The sequence below is a fragment of the Lissotriton helveticus genome, chromosome 9, assembly GCF_964261635.1.
Source record: "Lissotriton helveticus chromosome 9, aLisHel1.1, whole genome shotgun sequence".
NCBI classification, from domain to species: Eukaryota; Metazoa; Chordata; class Amphibia; order Caudata; family Salamandridae; genus Lissotriton; species Lissotriton helveticus.
Window position 1 is genome coordinate 815,416,520 of NC_136070.1, and position 18,895 is coordinate 815,435,414.

At 48.5% G+C, this 18,895-nt stretch overlaps 1 protein-coding gene across 4 annotated transcripts in view; it reads left to right on the forward strand.

Moving 5' to 3' along the window:
- MEIOSIN (meiosis initiator) overlaps nucleotides 1-18,895 on the forward strand; it is a 2,162,440-nt gene that overhangs the window by 296,732 nt on the left and 1,846,813 nt on the right. For all 4 annotated transcript variants that reach the window (XM_078660969.1, XM_078660970.1, XM_078660971.1 and 1 more), the window contains exon 2: nucleotides 15,343-15,433. In XM_078660969.1, the coding sequence (XP_078517095.1) occupies nucleotides 15,343-15,433 (91 nt within the window). The remainder of the gene's footprint in view (nucleotides 1-15,342; nucleotides 15,434-18,895) is intronic.

The window sequence follows — 18,895 nt, forward strand, 5'->3', positions numbered from 1 at the left end:
GATGGAGTTCATGATGCGGGTGGTTTCCTCGGTGGTGGTTGGGTTCCAGGTGTGGATGGTGGTGTTGTCAGTGTCGGATTCCGGAGGTAGGTTTGTGTTGGATGTGGAGAGGCTGTTGTAAATATCGGTGACCTTGTGGTGAAAGAAAGCCGCGAGGGAGTCGCAGAGATCCTGAGAGGGGGGGGATGGCATTGTTTTCAGCATCCGGGTTAGAGAGTTCCCTGACGATGCCGAACAGTTCCTTGCTATTGTGGGCGTTGTTTTCGAGCCTGTCTTTGAAGGATGATTTTCTTGCTGCGCTGAGGAGTTGGTGGTGTTTGCGGGTGGCGTTCTTGAGAGCAGACATGTTCTCGTCGGTCTGATTGAGGCGCCAGGTTTTTTCGTGGGTGCGACATTCTTTTTTGGAGTCCTTGAGGGTGGGGGTGAACCAGGAGTTTTTCTTGTGGTTGTCTTTGTGTACCTGGGTCTTCAGGGGGGCCAGGAGGTTCGAGGCATGTGGGCTGCTAAATTCATATCTATTGCATAGATCGCCGCCTAGTGTTGGGTCCGGATGATTGCACATTGTTGTCCTGGAAGAGTCTTCGAAGTATCACGAGATAGGTGGCTCCTCCCCTGGACTACAGTGCGCATGGGCATCGACTCCATCCCCAGATTGTTTTTTTCCGCCATTGGGTTCGGATGTGGTTTCGACGTCTCCGTGTCGGAACCGAAAAACTTTGTTCTTAAGGCCAAAAGGCCTTCGTTACCTGCGTCGGTATTGTTTGCGTACGGTCTCGAACATCCTCCGACTCTCTGAGCCGGAATTCTGCGGAGTTGAGTAATTCTTCAGACATCGAGGCCCTCTCGTCGCAGCAAGACCCCGACAACCTTAACATGGAGCGGAGCCCGTTCAAGTTCTGCCCCGTCTGTGGATCCAAATATCCACATATCGACGTGCATCCGGTCTGTAATAAATGCCTCTCGCCGGACCACAACGAGGACTGTTCAAAATTCAGGTCAAAGAAGACGCTCAAGCATCGGCGCGCGGCGCGCCTCGAGGCCCAGCGAGCGGCCCCGGCACCCGACGACATATTCGACGACCCCGCAGAAGAAGGCGGTAGCCATCATCTTCAGATTTCTCCACCGTCGACGGAGGTCGAGGCGGAGCCCGATGAACAAGGCGAAGGACAGGCCCTGGTCCTTGAATACGTCGAGGAGGTAGGGGACGACGAAGAAGTTTATGGGGCCGCGGAAGATAGCTCAGAGGAAGAGCTATGCCCCGAAAGCTACATGACTCAGGCTCAGGTCACGGGATCGCCACTCGGCCTTACCCACGACCCATCACCGCTATCCCCGGCCCCGGCCTTCTGGCCCGGCCACGGACACTCAAGCGGAGCCGCCATTCCACGTATCGAAACCGAAACCTTCGGATTCGACGGCACCAAAGATGGCCGACGTCCCATCAAAATCGAAACCGAAACCATCGGATTCCACCAAACCTAAAATGGCCGACGTCCAACAAAAAATAGCGAAGCCTGCTCCTTCATCTACTCCGTCGACCTCCGGCCCACAGAAGTCGAAGAAGGCTGTCGAGTCGACGGCGCCGCAAAAGGTGCCCAAGGATCCATCCTCTAAGAAGGACGTCCATCCAGTGTCAAGCACAGTTGCTCCGGCGCGGACCTCAAAGACTGTTGACACGCCTTCGGCCGCCACTGCGGCGCCTACCAGTAAGCGCACAGTCGAGTCAAAGTCAACTAAAGGCCATGACCCGAAGACAGGGGGCACTACGCATCGGCACAAAGATGCCGGATCGGCAGCAACGGCGTCGGCGCCAAAGGCTGCAACTGAGCCGCGACCCACTAGTAACGAAGATTCGTCGACGGAAATCTCGTCGACACCGAGGGACTCCGACGCTACCGAACATCGGCCGTCGGTTTCTAAACCCGCTGCTTCCTCCACTAAGCAGGTCACCGACTCCCTCAAACGTATTCGGGAGAAGACTTTGTCGTCAACGGCTCCCACGCCGTCGGCTCCGAAATCAGTGGACACGCCTCCGAAGACCTCGACCAAGCTTCTCTACTCCCTGCCACCTAAAGTGGCACCAAAGGCATTTGCACCCAGATCGGTGCCGAAAATCGCTGACACGTCGGACACTTCCACGCACAAAAGCTTGGATCGACATCACGCCTCTGAAGACCAATCAGAGCATTACATCGATGCCCAAAAGGGGAAATTGACCCTCTACAAAAGGAAAATCACTTCCCAACCACTGGAATCCTATGTCATTCCACTGAAAAAGAAAAGGCCGGCACAGGACATTCCTGCCCTTGTTGAACCTGTTCTGCCACCACCAAGAAGGAGTCCATCCCCTTCCCCCACCCAATCAGGTGGAGAGGATGATGACCAAGATGACCAGTACAATTTCCCAGTTGACAATGACCCTGATGTTCAACTGGACTCATATGGCGATACTGGGGACCAAGGTGGACATCAGGTGGTACAAGATCCACAGGGGTTTGGGGCACGTACATCACCAACAGAGGATTCAGCAGCGTTTAATGCTTTGATAGAGCGGGCAGCGGCAAATCATGATGTGGACATGCATGCTGACCCGGTAGAGGAGGATTTTTTGTTTGACACTTTCTCTGTCTCAGACAGAACAGTTATAATACTTCCTATGCTCAAAAGTGTCCTTAAACATGCACCAGAAATCTTTAAGGAACCTACCAGGGCGAGAGTGGTAAACCCACGTATCGAAAAGAAATACAGGCCAGCACCTGGAGACCCTACATATATTCGGGGACAGTTGCCTCTGGATTCGTTGGTGGTCGCCAATGCCCGCAAGAGGGCGAACTCCCAAACAACGGGTGAAGCTCCTCCCCCAGACAAGGAGTCGAAAGTGCTTGAGGCATCCGGCAAAAGGGTAGCTGCGCAAGCTGCCAATATCTGGCGTATAGCAAACACACAGGCACTATTGGCACGATACGATAGGGCGCATTACGACACCCTAGAACAGCTCCTTCAACACCTACCTGATCAGTTTAAGGAAGGGGCCGAAATGCTCATACAAGAGGGGAAGCTCATCTCAAACGCAGCAATAAAGTGTGCATTTGATGTGGCTGATACAGCGGCTAGGGGAATTAACACTAGCGTTATGTTAAGGCGACAAGCTTGGCTTCGCATATCTGGATTTAAACCCGATATTCAAACTACAATACTCAACCAGCCCGTCAATCCAGACAGACTGTTTGGTCCAGATGTTGACACCACCCTGGAAAAGATCAAAAAGGACAATGAGACTGCTAAGTCCATGGGGGCGCTTCAGTCTCAACAATTCAGGGGAAGCACTTTTCGTCGCTCAGGAGCACGTGGTGTTACCAGAGGACAGTTGGGTCAACAAACACAATTCGCCAAAAGTGGTGCACAATCCTCGTACCCAAAGCAGGGTAGAGGGGGTTACAGAGGTAATAGTGCCAAAGGCAGGGGCAGAGGGAACAACAACTCCCGTTCCTCTGCCGCCAACAAACAGTGACTCTCTGTCACTGCCCCCCGACCATCCAACACCTGTCGGGGGGAGACTCCAGCAGTTCCTGCCAGTCTGGACGTCCATCACCACGGACAGGTGGGTGAGAAAACTTATCCAGTACGGTTATTGTTTGGAGTTAACATCCACTCCTCCCAACATTCCCCCAAGACAACGTCCTATGTCGGCAGAGCACTTGCACTTATTGCAGCAGGAAGTTGTGATGATGCTGCAAAAAGGCGCAATCGAGCTCGTACCAGTGGAAGAGGAAGGAACAGGAGTTTATTCCCTGTACTTCCTCATCCCAAAAAAGGACAGATCCCTCAGACCCATTCTGGATCTACGCCCTCTCAACCTGTATAGGTAGTCCAAAACGCTATAGCCAGATTTGTCCTGGATATTCCCAGACGCTCCTCAGCCACTGCGGCCAGGAAATCGCTGCATTGGCTACCGGTAGAATTTCGAATCCGGTTCAAAGTCCTATGTATGACCTACAGAGCCATCGCTAAAAATAGTGACTCAGGTATCGGGTATATCATTTCCCACTATACCCCTGGTAGGAGTTTGCGTTCCTCCGGGAAATTGCTTCTTAAAACCCCCCGTGTACGAAGAGCTAAATGGGGTGGCAGGGCTTTTTCCACGCTAGCCCCCAAATGGTGGAATGACCTTCCGCTTGATTTGAGATCCCTTCCATCTTTACAGAATTTCCGCATCGCCCTAAAAACTCGCTTTTTTCGACAAGCCTATATGTAAGGACGTCTGTTTCAATTTTGATTGTATTGTTAGGCGCCTTGATACCTGCGGGTTATTGTTTATGCGCATTATAAATTTTTATCATCATCATCATCATATATGCTGTCAGAACACTTTCACATGCTGACACTGCAGCAAATTCTTCCCCTGCTAAACCAAGGGGACTTCCTAGCAACCTTGGACCTCAAGGATGCTTATTTCCATATCCCACTCCACCCATCCCACAGAAAATACCTCAGGTTCACCATTCAAAACAGGCACTATCAGTTCAAAGTCCTACCCTTCGGGGTGACTACTGCCCCCAGAGTGTTTACAAAGTGTCTGGCGACAGTGGCGGCGCACCTCAGACGGCAAAACATACATGTCTACCCGTACCTAGACCTGAGAAAAACAATACCTAGGCAGTATTTCAATATATCAGACAATATTATAAAGACCAACACTGGCTGCAGAACAGTTTCTAAGTAGTAACAAAAATTTATTACAGTCACATAAAAAATTATACATGTATCTTGCAACAATAATTAAAAATATACCATCCTTAGAAAGTATATATACATAAAAAATACGTGAACATAAATGAATCAGTTGTGTGTCGACGCGTTTCGGCGGCCAGCGCCTTTCTCAAGACAGTTTACAACTTTCTAACAAAGTGAAATAAGAAAGCGATTCACTCCACAGTGGTTAGCACTTCACACTATGGGGATCCATTTGGTGGTTAAAATAGAATTGCTGCTTCAAATCGTGCACAATTCTAATCTGCTAAGTTTGCAGTTTGTGTTATAGTAGACCGATGTACAAAGGCCTCAGCACTCTGACAAATTCGGCCTCTATTGCCCAGAAACACGAACTTCCTGCACACGGAGCTTGTGAATTTCGGCGCCTCCACGGACTGATTCAAACTCACAGGCTAAAAATTATCGGGTGGTTTTTAGAATCACAAACGTTTATTGAAGTGGGGTCTGTTATTCAGGAAGTTGCTGAATCAACGGAGTCCCTATAGTTTCGTGGATGGAAACCACATGGAGGCGGATGTCTGACTCCGTCAAGTTCACTTTCATCACGGAACTTGACGGAGTCAGACATCCGCCTCCATGTGGTTTCCATCCACGAAACTATAGGAACTCCGTGAGAAGCATTTAGCATCTTCATGTGTCTTTATCGCCATTGTGCGAGCGCATTGAAATTTAAATTTAAAGAGCCTACTCTGGAGGCTTGGAATTGAGCACGGTGATTCAGCAACTTCCTGAATAATCAGGGATTCTGGTTTACCGCCCTCTTGGGCTTTTTAAAAAGGACTTACCGGATGTGGGTGCAAATTTAGCCAGCGCCTCCCCTAATTTTACAATCCTGGGTGATTTTTTTCTTTTTTTTAACTTTTTATTATTTGAAACACAAAGGAACAAAACATCAAACAAACAAGCAAGGCAGTACAATATGAATACAGACATTAGATATGTGCTCAAGGAGGACGGGAGACACATGTTAACAGGAGAAGACAATTCTTTGAATACAGATGAGGGGAGGGAGGCACAGACAGAGTTGCATAGGAACAGTACAGCATATCACAGCTGTAGGGATGTAGGTCAGGGTGACTGAGGAGGACTCTGGGAGGCGGTGAGCGGGGGTGTACAAATATCTCCACGGTATGTGTTCCAAGGAGTCCAAATCTTCCCCCATTTTCGGGGTCTGCCTCTTGCAATATACACTGTTTTCTCTCGAAACATGCACCAGTCCAGACTCTCTTTCCAAGCAGTCACTGTAGGCGGCCTCGGGGATCCCCACAACTGGGCAATATCTCTCTTCGCAACCATATTGGCCAAGGTTACCCACCGAAGCTGTGACACGTCATAATCATTCGGACCCCATACATTCAATAAGCATTGCCGGGCTTCAGGCATCATAACAACACCCGTGACATCATCCATAATCTCATGTATACGTTTCCAGAATCGCACCTCAGGGCATTCCCAAATGATGTGAAGATAGGTGCCAAGGAGACCACACCCACGCCGACACATGCCATCTATAGAAAAACCCATATGATTTAGACGGGGGCCAGTGACATAGATTCTGTGGAGGATCTTGAGTTGGACCAGACGGAGGCGGGCCGGAATCGCCACCTCCTTGGGAGAGGAGATCGCGGACTGCCAATCCTCGTCATCCAGTTCAATACCATCAGCAATCCAGGCCTCACGAAGGCGATCAAGCAGACCCGATCTATCATTAATCATTTTTTTGTAGAACAGTGAGATAGTGCTATCCGGCACATAGCCGTCTAGTATACGATCTTCGAGGGGGGAGGAATCCGGAACAGCACTACCCACTGGCAACACAGAATTCAGAGCATGACGCACCTGGATGTAATGAAATCTCTCCCTGTCACTCAGCTTATACTCTGTTTGCAGTTCAGAGAAGGCCTTAACCTTTCCTTTAACCCAGAGATCACGCACTTTACTTATACCGATCACGTCCCACTTATCAAATCCCTTCGTCCTCCAGAGGCTACCCAACTTCGCAGAGGCATAGAACGGTGTGGCACCCGTTAATTTATCACTCCAGCCCATAGCCGCCGTTGCGCTATGCCATACTCGCACAGTTATAGCGGTAGGTCCCGTGAGTTGTGAACAGGAGGGTCCCGAATAAAGTGCCCTATAGTAATCACCCCCCGGGAGCAGCCAGTTGTCCATTTCAAATGCTGGGTTCAACGCCGGGCCATACATCCCGTGGTTGATACGTCAAACAACACATTAAGCGATTTTTGGGGAGAGGTAAGATACAATAAAATATCATCCGCGTATAAGGAAATGCGATCCTCAAATTCCGGCAGCCAGCGTATACCCTTCAGCGAGGGCTCCCACCGCAGCCAAGCAGCAAGAGGCTCCAACGCCAGAGCAAAAAGGAGCGGGGACAACGGACAGCCCTGTCACGTGCCCCTACCTAGAGTAAAAGGCACGGAGACGCGGCCATTAACCACCACCTGGGCTAGTGGTGTTTCATACAGGAGTTTGACCCAACCGATAAAACCGGCACCGAAACCAAACTTGGCGAGTACCGCCCAGAGATAAGACCACTCGATTGTATCAAAGGCCATCGTGGCGTCCAAGGACGTCAAGATGACCGGTTCACGCAGCGTCGGGGCCCTCGCGAGAACACCATGCAGACGTCGTAAAATTAGTGCCGTGTTACGGTGCGGGATAAAACCGGATTGATCCGGATGAATCAAGTCGCCGATAACCGTAATCAAACGATTAGCAAGCAACTTGGCGACGATCCCGTGGTTTACCCTCCTTATGGATCACCACAATGGTCGCAAGACGCTGATCTCTAGGCAGGGAGCCATTGTCTGGCGCAGCCAAAAACATAGCACGTAGATGGGGAGCTAAAGTATCAGGGCGTAACTTATACAGTTCCACAGGAAGGCCATTGGGACCCAGAGCCTTGCCAGAGCGAAGGGAGCGCAGCGCGAGAGCCACTTCATCCACCGAGGGCGTGGCATCCAGGCAATCACGCTCTGAGTCGGACAAACACGGGAGCGCTATGTCCCGAAGCAACAAGTGCGAATCCCTTCAGGCCTGTCGGACACCGAAGTATATACCTCTCGAAAATACTCAGCAAAGCATTCAACAATGTCAACTGGATCAGTTACACTCACACCATCACACGTTACAATCACCTGAACCACTCGATTCGCTCTCTCCCTTCTGTCCAGCCAGGCAATCAATTTCCCTGCTTTATCACCCACGTCATAGAGCCGTCCCTGCTGTTCATCGTCTTTGCCGCATCAGTAACCAAAGTTTTATATTCTAGTTGTTTAAGGCGGAGGACATGTAAGGCTTCTCGAGATACCCCCCGCTCCAATGCAGTCTCCAGGTCTGTGATTTCAGTTTCGAGCTGAACAACTGCCTCGTTCTTACATTTCTTAGCACACCCCACCAAAGACAATGCCTGTCCCCTGATCACAGTCTTAAAAGCTTCCCACAACGAGACAGGTGATGATACAGAACCAACATTTTCAGCAAAATACAAATCAAATGATTTAATCAATTCAGTGCGCGTCTTGGGGTTGAGAAGATACCATGGGTTAATCGGAGCCACCCTGCCTTCGGCCCCGATGCTAAGATTAAAATGATACCAAATAGGGGAATGGTCCGATATGCCCCGGGCCAGGTGTCTAACCTCTCCAATCGAGGGGGACAGTGCCGCCGGTATCTGGATGTAATCTAATCGAGAAAGACTGCCATGAGCTCCCGAGTGGAAAGTAAACTGTGTTTGCTCTGGGTGCATTAGTCTCCAACAGTCTATGAGGCCCAGGGTTTCCAGGAAGTCGCCTAACCAGGATTGTGCAGAAGGAAGATCTCGGGGGGGATAGCGATCGATCCTGCCAGAAATGACGGAGTTAAAATCACCACCCAGTATCAAAACACCCTCGGGGAGACCCAAAACCATCCGCCCCAGGTCCGTAAATTTCGTGGATTGCAAGCCCGGGGGGACAGAAACTGACACCAACGAGATTGGCTTTCCCTCCCACCGCCCGACTAGTGCAACATATCGACCCCTGGCATCAAGGATCACATCATCAACTTCGAGGGGGAGGGAAACCTTAAGCAAAATACCCACTCCTCTAGAACTAGACGTAAATCCCGAATGGGCAGCCAGACGATAACCCCTCCTATTAAGAGCATGACAAGTGTTCCCTATCAAATGCGTCTCTTGTAACAGTACGACATCAGGCGAAAGGCGCCGCAACAGCTGCATAACCACCCCTCTCTTTATGCGATCACCCAACCCATTCACATTCCAGCATAATACCTTCAACCCTCTACCCCCCATCCAAATCCAAAATGAACTCCCATCGCAAAACGAGCATCACACAAACGTCAATGATAATGAAAGTACCTTGCCTTGAAAAAGAAAAAACAAACAATCCCTGAACTTGTCCCTCCCTCCCCCCAAGATTCCCAACACAACTTCCCCCCACCCTGCACCCCTGCACCGACTCAAAAGCCACCCCAATTTGCAGTCTGCCTGTCGCCCTAGCAAAGACAAACATGAACTAATCTACACAAAGAAAACCCCAGAGGAGGAAAGGGTCCCGCCATCCCCGCTACCTCCGAGGATACGAATGGAATGATCAAAGAAAGTCAGTGAAACTCCGGCTGATCACGCTGAAAATGGTTCCGGACACAGTCACCATAGTCATTTTTGGTCCATCAGTCCCCCTTCCGCACCACCAGCATGTTCTTGGCCAGCGCGGCGTGTCGGCAAAGTGTCCAACCAATCACTCACTTCCTCAGGCCTGACAAAGAAAAATGTTCGATTGTCATTCTCAACACGTAGTCGGGCCGGGAATAACATAGCATATTTTAGTTCCATGTCCCTTAGTCGCCTTTTCACACCTTGAAATCCCATACGTTGTTTCTGGACCGACTGAGAAAAGTCTGGATAAAAATTCACAATAGCGTTTTCGAACTGCGTAGGCCCGCTTGTCCGTGAATCCTGGGTGATTTTAACCTGCATTTTGAGACAACTTATCAGTTTCTTCAGTAGAATTAGCCGATGAATTGGCAATGTTCCAACTCATGTTAAAAGCCAACAGTCCCACCAATACCAAAGGCCATTTGTTGGACCCTATTTTTCTAATATAAGCAACCTTCTGGTAGAGGATGCCGTTCCTATTCCGTGGTCAGACCACTTCTTACTTCCTTTTAATTAGACACTACCAGATGCCAACCCACCAACTGTCAAAGCCACAAAAATTGCTCGCAAGTGGTCTAACCTCCCCCTAGACACCTTGATTAGCAATTTTAAGGACACTTTTCCCCCATCTCACCCTAACTCATTGTTGCCAACGACAATCTTAATAACTGGCTTGAACTTGCACTTAATTGTGTTCTCCCTAAGAAGGAAATGTCAGAAAAGGTGGGAGCAAAAAAAAAATCCTTGGTATTCCCAAAAATGGCGCCAGCTAAAACAGATATGTAAAAGGCACGAAAGAAGTTGGAGGAAGGACTTCTCTTTCGCTAGTAAAATCAAATACTGAGAAGATATTAAAATCTATAAAAATGAAATTAAAAATACTCAAGCCCTTTACTGTCAAGGAAAAATGTCATCAGCAAACTGTGAGATATTTAATATCGCCAAATCCCTTCTTACACCCCCTACCCCCTCAATGTCACAGATAATGTTCAATTGCGGTGCGATCAAATTGCTGATTTCTTCTCAGTAAAGGACCAAACTATCTACAATTCCTTCCCTCCGATTACTGTTCCTCAAATGCGTGTATCAAGTGATATAATCACTTCTAACATCCCCATCCTGTTGGAGGAATTCAATCCTCTGGATCTCAAGACCCTGCAAAGGCTGCTCAAAGAGATCAAATCGGGTTTCCCCTTAGATGCCGTCCCCCCTACCATTCTCCATAAAATTTCGGAGGTGGTGTCACCAGCTATACTTGACTGTATTAATACATCATTTAAAACTGGGATTGTGCCACCACAATGGAAACCTGCTAGGGTGAAAGCACTCCTGAAGAAACCGAACCTTGATCCAGAGAATTGGGGAAACAATTGGCCAATTTCCTTACTGCCAGGAATTAGTAAATTAGCGGAAAAATACAGTAAATTGATTTTATCGGCCTTCTTGGAAGATAATAACCGTCTGTATCCTACGCAGACTGGATTTAGACCCCAACAAGGCACAGAGACAGCTATTTTAGCTGCAGTACAGGAAATTAGGAATACCCTTGACAATGGAGGCTACGCTGCCCTTATTTTACTGGAGCGCAGCGCGGCCTTCGACACTGTTAATCACCAGCTAATGATACAAAGACTGAGGGAGGCCGGAGTGACTTGACTGGCACTAAAATGGCTACAGTCTTTCCTCCAAAACAGGGTCTATTTAGTTTTTGAAGGGGAATGCTCTTTGAAACATATTCTGTTGACTTGTGGGGTTCCACAGGGATCTTCCCTAAGCCCCACGATGTTCAATGTCTATATGAGTGCTTTGGCTGAAACAGTACATCCATTTGGAGTACAGATCGTCACATATGCCAACGACACACAATTAATTATCTCCTTGAAGCAATCCAACCAACCTGATCCGGATCTGTCCACCTGCCTTCAGAAAGTCTTTAAGTGGATGAGTGGTTCTTTTTTTTTTAAACTTAACAGATCTAAGACTGGACTCCTGCTTTTGGGGAAGTCTGCTCCTCCAAATGTAGATCACCTATGGCCTAGTTGCCTAGGGCCCCCGGCCCCAAAAAAATATGTAAAGAGTCTAGGAGTCTGGATGGATTGCAACCTCGATTTTAGAGAGCAATCACGGATAGTGGCAGCTAGCTGCTATGGCTTACTAAGAATGTTTAGAAAGTTACACTCCTACTCCCGTTTGCTGCCAGAAGACTATTGGTGCAGGCCCTCGTACTATCAGGGCTCGATTACGCCAATGCTATATACCTGGGAGCCCCCCCAGGCTACCATCAAAAAACTACAAATAGTACAGAATTGTGCGGCCTGTATGCTGCTGAACATCTCTAAACGTTCTTCTGCAAGGCCCGCCCTCGCTACCTTGCTTCCTGTCCAAGAAAGAATTCAATTTAAGGCTCTGTGTATTACTCACAAGTCACTGTCAGGAAAGGGCCCACCTTTGATTCGTCCATGGACTCAACCTTATGTACCCAACAGAGCCGTCGGGTCTGGAAATAAAGGTTTAATCCTAGTCCCTAAAATTAAACGTGCACGTGGTTGAGGCCGACTGTTCACATACAATGCATCTGGACTCTGGAACAGTATTCCCCTCCACATAGGCCCCAAACCTGATTATCTCAAGGTCAGAAAATTGCTGAAAACCTTTCTCTTTCATTAACCTCCTCTTAGTGCACTTGACTTCTTAGCGCTGGGATGCTCCTGGGTAACTATGCGCTCTAGAAATGTTCCTTCATTCATTCATTCACTTATGTTGGTGGACCAGGGTGTGCGACAGGGAAGGGCCAAAAGCATAGGATTGAGGGGATAGCACCGCAATCTCTAAGCGCTATTTTTTTTTTTAATGCATTTTTAGGCTGACTCAGTATCGGACACCCACACAATTGAGGTAGCATGTTTCTCTGGAGACCAAGGGGGGAACGCTGGGTGGTAGGACGTTTGTGCCAGTGCAGTGATCCCAGACAGAGATGTAAGAAAAAAATTGATTTTTTTTTTAGCAATATTTGAGGTTTGCAGGGGATTATAGGTAGGAACATTTTTGGGGATCCACACAAGCTAAATCTCCCTGGACTTCCCAGGGTGTTTAATTGTCAGAACTGTCTGGGTTTGGTCGGTTTCCCTAGTTGGCCGCCGAGCCCAGTACCAAAAACGCAGGTGACCCCCTTGCAAAACCATGTCGTTTTTTGATAGATCATTTTGATGTCTCCATGATATGTTTTGGGCCCTTCCCTGTCACGGGTACTTGGGGAACTCACACAAGTGAGGTACCATTTTTATCAGGAGACCTGGAGGAATGCTGGCTGGTAGGAAAATTGTGTCAGCCTGGTGAACCCACTTCTTTCCCACACAGAAATATGAGGAAAATGTGATTATTTGTTTTAACTAAATTTAAGGTTGGTGGGAGATTCTGGGTAGGAAAAGGTTCGGAAATCCACGCAAGCTATACTCCCCTGGGTGTCCAGTTTTCAGAAATGTCTGGGTTTGGTAGGTTTCCCTTGATGCCCACCGAGTCTGGGACCAAAACCACAAGTGACTCCCTCACATTGTGAAAGATAATTTTGAAGACTCGACAGCATGTTTTGGACCATTTCCTGTTGCAGGCACTAGGATTAATCACACAAATGAGATACCATTTTTATCGGGAGACTTGGCGGAATGCTGGGTGGGTGGAAATTTGTGTCTCCCCACAGATTTTGGAGGTTTGCATCACAGGAATGTGAGGAAAATGTGTTTTTCTTTTTACAGTTTTAGGTTTGCAAGGGATTCTGTGTAACAGAACCTGGTGAGAGCCACACAAGTCACCCCATCCTGGATTACCCTGGGTGTCTAGGTTTCGAAAATGTACAGGTTTGCTAGGTTTCCCGAGGTGATCCCAAAATCCACAGCTAGGGACAGTGCCTTGTAGGCTTTCTAAAGGTCCATGCCTGGGGTGGGGGTGGGGGGTAGATCGAGGGCTATTGCCCCCAAGGTGTGGCAGGGAGACTGTGCCCATAGTCCCTGGTGCTTAGTAGGCTTTCTACCCCCCGGGGGCAGATCTGGGGCTATTGCCTCACCTACCCCCTGGGGGAGGCAGAAAGACTTTGGTCCCTACTTATGTGGGGTGGGGCAAAGGCCATGCCCATTTTGGGTAGCCCCACCCCTCTTTTCTAAAAAAATGAATCTCTAGTGACTAGTCCCCCACCCCTGCATATTCAAACCAAATAATTCCTGGTGCCTAGTGGGTTTATTCTCCCCTCTCGGGGGACGTATTGGGGCTAGTGCTCTCATCTACCACCCCGGGGGGCAGAATGACTGTTAGAAATGTTATTTAGGTGGGGACTTGGTCTTGCCCATTGTGGGCAGCCCCCACCCTTCTTTTAGTAAAAAAAGAAAAAAAACTGTTGTCTAGTGGGGGGGGGGGGGGGGGCAGAAAGACTGCCCAGTTTGTTTGTGGTGGGCATTAGCATGCACATTTTGGCCAGCTCCCACCCCTAAATTTACATTACAAAAATCCCTGGTGTCTAGGATGCTCTCTTGCCAGATCGGGGGCTATTGCCGCCCCCACGTAGGGCAGATCAGGGGCTATTGCCCCCAACTGTCCTCTGGGGTTGCAGAAATACTGTTTGAAATAACATTTGGGTGGGGTCATGGTCTTGCCCATTGTGGGCTGCCTCCACCCCTCTTTTAAAAAACTCTGGTGTCTAGTGTGGTGATATCCCCCATCTGCTCCCAGGGAGGGAGACTGTCCGGTTGTTTCGGGGGTGGGGGCATTGGCATGCCCAATTTGAGCAACCACCACCCCTATATTTACATTTAAAAAAATCCTGGTGCCTAGTTTGCTATCTGCCCCCATGGGAGGCATACAGTGGGCTTTTGCCCCATCTACCCTGGGGCAGAAAGACTCCCCCTCCCTGGTGTCTAGTGGGGGATACCTGCTTGCAGATCGCTCTCCTGCTGGATCCCCAAGCAGGGATCCACTAGGGAGGTGTACCATTGGAAAGGGGAGATTCACTCCTTTCCAATGATACATCTTCCGTGTGCCTATCTCGGGGCAGAGATAGCACTATGAGCACGTAGGTAGTGAAAGTGAAATGAGCTGATCGGCTCATTTCACTTTCGTTTTCAGTGAAATTACGTTTCATTGAAAACCCAGAACAGCCTCGCGCCCGAGGCTGTTTTGGAAGACAGGAATTCCCTCTAGTGTCAGAACCACAGGGATTTCCAGTGCCATGTATGCTGACGCACTGGAGCTGTCTGACGCACATGAGCACTGTTGTGTCAGATGGCTCCCGCACGTCCGACGCACTGAACATGTTAAGGGTCCTTGTTCCACACATCAGTGATCAGTGTTCTTCGTGGCTCCGCACTTCTGGTGTGGAAAGTTGGGAAAAGAAATGGACGTCAGCATACTGGGGTGGCGCCTGTATAGGCACCATGCATGTCACTTACAGCACGGACGCCGCTGATAAAACCACGCGGAGCTGAACAACGCCGCTTTCGGGCGCGCAGAGGTACTACTCTCCAAAAAAATTCTGGATCCAGTCTGACGCCTGTGGATAATTCTAAGGCTAGAAATCAGTGGCTATATAGTCTCTACCAGATAAGGCGTTACTGGAGGCAAATAACTTGTTCTACATGTAAAGTAACTTCTTCAGTTGAATGACATGGTTGTTAATTTTTCCATGTCCTCTGTGGGCTATTGGAACGTACAAAATGTGTACTTTATGCGTAAATGTTCATATTCTCTGTGGAGTAGATTAAAACCAAATAATTTATGGGTTTGTAAGAGGTAACATATGTTGGAGACTGTGATATAAGTTTTAATACAAACAGTAAACTTAGATTGAGTTTTAGCTTATCATTCAAAAACATTCCAATCAGGCATTTCTTATCCGTTTGCAGAGAGAAGCACAATAATGAGACTACCACTCTTCGAGAACTGGGTCAGCTTCTTCCGAGTCCGCTGCAAACCGACTCGAAGAAACCCACCAAGGTAAGAAGGGCTGTGCAGTTCAATTCATCTGGCAGCCTTGTAAGTGCTCACTAGGTAATGCATTTTTTTTTTTGTTTGCCTATCCCCACCACTTTTTTATTTAGATTAATTCCTTAGAATATCGAATAGAGATGGTCCAGAGATCCCAGAAAGACCGTGAATTCTGATCTAGATTATTTTTGATACTGAAAAAAACTGAACAGTGGAGGCTGATACTAGACCTCAGAATACTGAACTAGTTTTTGAAAAAAAAGTATTCTTGCATGGTTACATTTCAAGACATTCTCTTGATGTTCCAGGAAGCAGATTACTTAATTTCCCTGGATCTTCAAGATTCATATTTCCATATCACTAGACACCAGGAGCACAGGAAATTCCTCTGGTTTTCAGTGGTGGGATAATGACATGTAAAATCTGAAAGAGACTGTTAGTTATAAATTCCATACCTTAGAATTACCACCGGGCGTCCGGAGAATTTTTTCTTCAGCAGTACCCCTGTGCGTCGGTAGGTGCCGTCGGTAGACTTCGCGTTCATCGTTGACGTCGTGATCCCTGGAATGACATTGCGGTATCTACTTAGACGCCTCCCCTGCGCGTTGACGTCAGTTCTTTCTTTTTCCGTGCCAGCCAGCGCAGATCCGGAGAGAGCGTACCCTCAGTAATTTTTTGACTAGTGTCTTTCGACTTTTGTTCAAAATACAAAATGTCCCGCCAAGGATGGCAGGTAACGCCGCGCACTGTGCTTATATGGTCCTTCCAGACTATTGATAAAGACTCCTCCATGCTAACTAGTTACGCGACCCCCAGCATCATGTTATGTATTGTTATCAAGATATAACTAAATGAGATTTCATTACATTGTTATGTCATTATCACTGAATGTACAATTTTCATTTGAACCAAATGTACTTGGTCATTTTGTACAAATCTAAGCATTTGCTTTAAAGATATATAATGCACATAAAAGAATATATTAAGCATGTTGTGTGAAAGTATCGGCTTAATTCATTGTACTTGCAGATATCTCCAAAGTCACGTATTTGTTCGTAGCGAAAAAGTCGAGCTGATGAGTGTTCTCCCGGGTCACCGTGTTCCACTCGCTACGAACAAATACGTGACTTTGGAGTTATCCGCTCCAATTCAGCTACCGAGTCCGTTGCTCCTGGGCGTACAGCACTGACGACTTCGTCTTGGGTGCCTAATTACTTCTCTACAATTCACAACCCTCGAGAATAACTGATCAGGTTACGGGCCCTGCCGGGTCGGAATTATCACCGGCGGAGCGACCTCTTTGTCTTACACGGCCTAATACGCAGCCCTGAGGATTCGCGGAAGCGATGAAACACGTGTCGGCTGGCTGTTTCTGAAAGACAATTAAAGCATTGAATTTGATGAATACTGTACAGGAGATCCCTGTTTGCTCTGTTTGCTTTGTTTTCTACACTGTGTATGGAATTTGTACACGACTGGATAGATTGTCACGTGTGTGCATAGGGTATCTTGACTATTTTCAGTTGGTTTGTCAGTCCTTTCTGACAAACTTCGGAGTGGTTACAAGGGTTTTTCCACTCACCCAGTTGCACCACCATTTTACAGGTCACCATAACACTATTGCGTCCACTTTAGGCTTAGTGCCCAGTGCTTTTCTGAGACTAAAAACCTTTCCTGTGTTGTCCAGCTCACAGGGCCCTCCAGGCAGGGAGGCAGTCCCTAGTGGCGGTATCCTCCTGGTGCCCAACAGCAGCAGGCCCCCCTCTTCAGGTCAGGAACAAGAGAACATTTTGTATGGGGTCACAGCCCCTTTTTATATACACATTTCCTTTGTCTGAGGGTGCAGGGTGGGAGAAAAACCAGACGCAGCTCGTTTTGGAGCACTATGTTGTGCTCAGCCCCTCTCCCCATTCACTGGACAGGCTAGGGTCATCAGTCGCACCACAGGGGGCGGAGCTAGCATTGTGTAGGGAAAGCCCAGCCCTATTCAGGTCCCAGGTGCACTCCTCCCACCCATCTGGCTGTCAATCTCCTTATTCACCACCGGGGCAGACCCATCTGACTCCTGGAGCCAGGCTCACCAGCCCGCTGCAGCCAATTACAAGCCAGACAGTCACTTCACCTTTATTACACAGACATGCCAACTTCTAGAAGTGGCACTTCCACACTAGACACATTAACGCCGCACACATCATCGTGCAGCATTTAATCACACGAGTCCGCACAAACCAAACTCGAGCCTGCACTCCCCACAAATCAGGAACTAACATGGACACACACATTCCCCATGCATTCCTATGGGAGGGCAGGCCAATCTCACCACACGCACTCAGAGTGCGCACGCACTTTACACTGGGACACAGTGAAAGTGAGCAGAAGCCAAAAACAGTTAACAAAACTCACATATCAAAGCAAAAAGTTTAGGGGTGAACCTGCCAGAAGGGCCAAGTCCAAGAAATCCCAAAAGCTTCTGGAGGCCCGGAAGTCCGCTACACGCCGCTCGAGGTCCCGGTTGAGAGGGAGGTCGCAGAGTCACCACCATCACTCCTCATCGAGCCTTCGTCTTCAGATAAGTTGAAGCACAAGAAGAAGGCGAAGAAGCACCGTCAATGTTCGCCTTCTCCCAGCCTTCATGCGACGGGACGCAGAAGGTCATTAAATCAATGGGGTTCACCCACAGAATCAAAGGACCTGGGTATAAATTGTATAAACTTTCGGATTGATGCCGATAGAGACCAACCCGCTGGACTGGCTTTACCTTGATCCTTGATCCTTTGAATCACCCGGCGGAACCTAGCCAAACCGGAGGATTGCCTTGGCGGTACCAGGCTCCACCAAACGGATGCTTGAGGTGATAATCGGATTCGAAATAATTTGAAAATACACATAACCGGAGCATCACCACCGGAACGCCCGAGGGGGCACCGGTAGGACCGCGTTATCTCTGCTCGTAGCGGCTCTACTTAGAACTTCTGCCTGACTCCAAGCCTTTTATATCCCTTGACCACCAACAGCAACTAGGTGATTTATTCATCCTGAAGTATAGACGGAGGTCTATAACTCTTCCACTGCAACGGTGTTTTATCCAGACTAACCTGTTGGATAACGGCCCAGCAAATCAACTACCACCCCCTTCCCCCTTCCCTTCCCCCCTCCCTAGAGTCCTGAAGAAGACCCGCAGCCGAGGTCCCCAACATCCCAAGAGCATCAGGGTCGAAACGTTGACGCCCACCCATTGATCTGCCTGGATCCCTCCCAGTGTCCGTTTCCCATATCCCCCAACCAACAACTGTAGGGGACAGGCATATAAAACAGCGGAGGCAATCCCGCTTTGCTTTGTGTAAATAATATAATTGTATATTCACTTTGTTTCTTTTCCCACAAATTTCCTTTTCACTTGAGCACCCCTTTCCCTTCCTCTTCGACTATACACTTGATAGTCTATTGCGCCGTCCAGAGAACTGTTTTTTT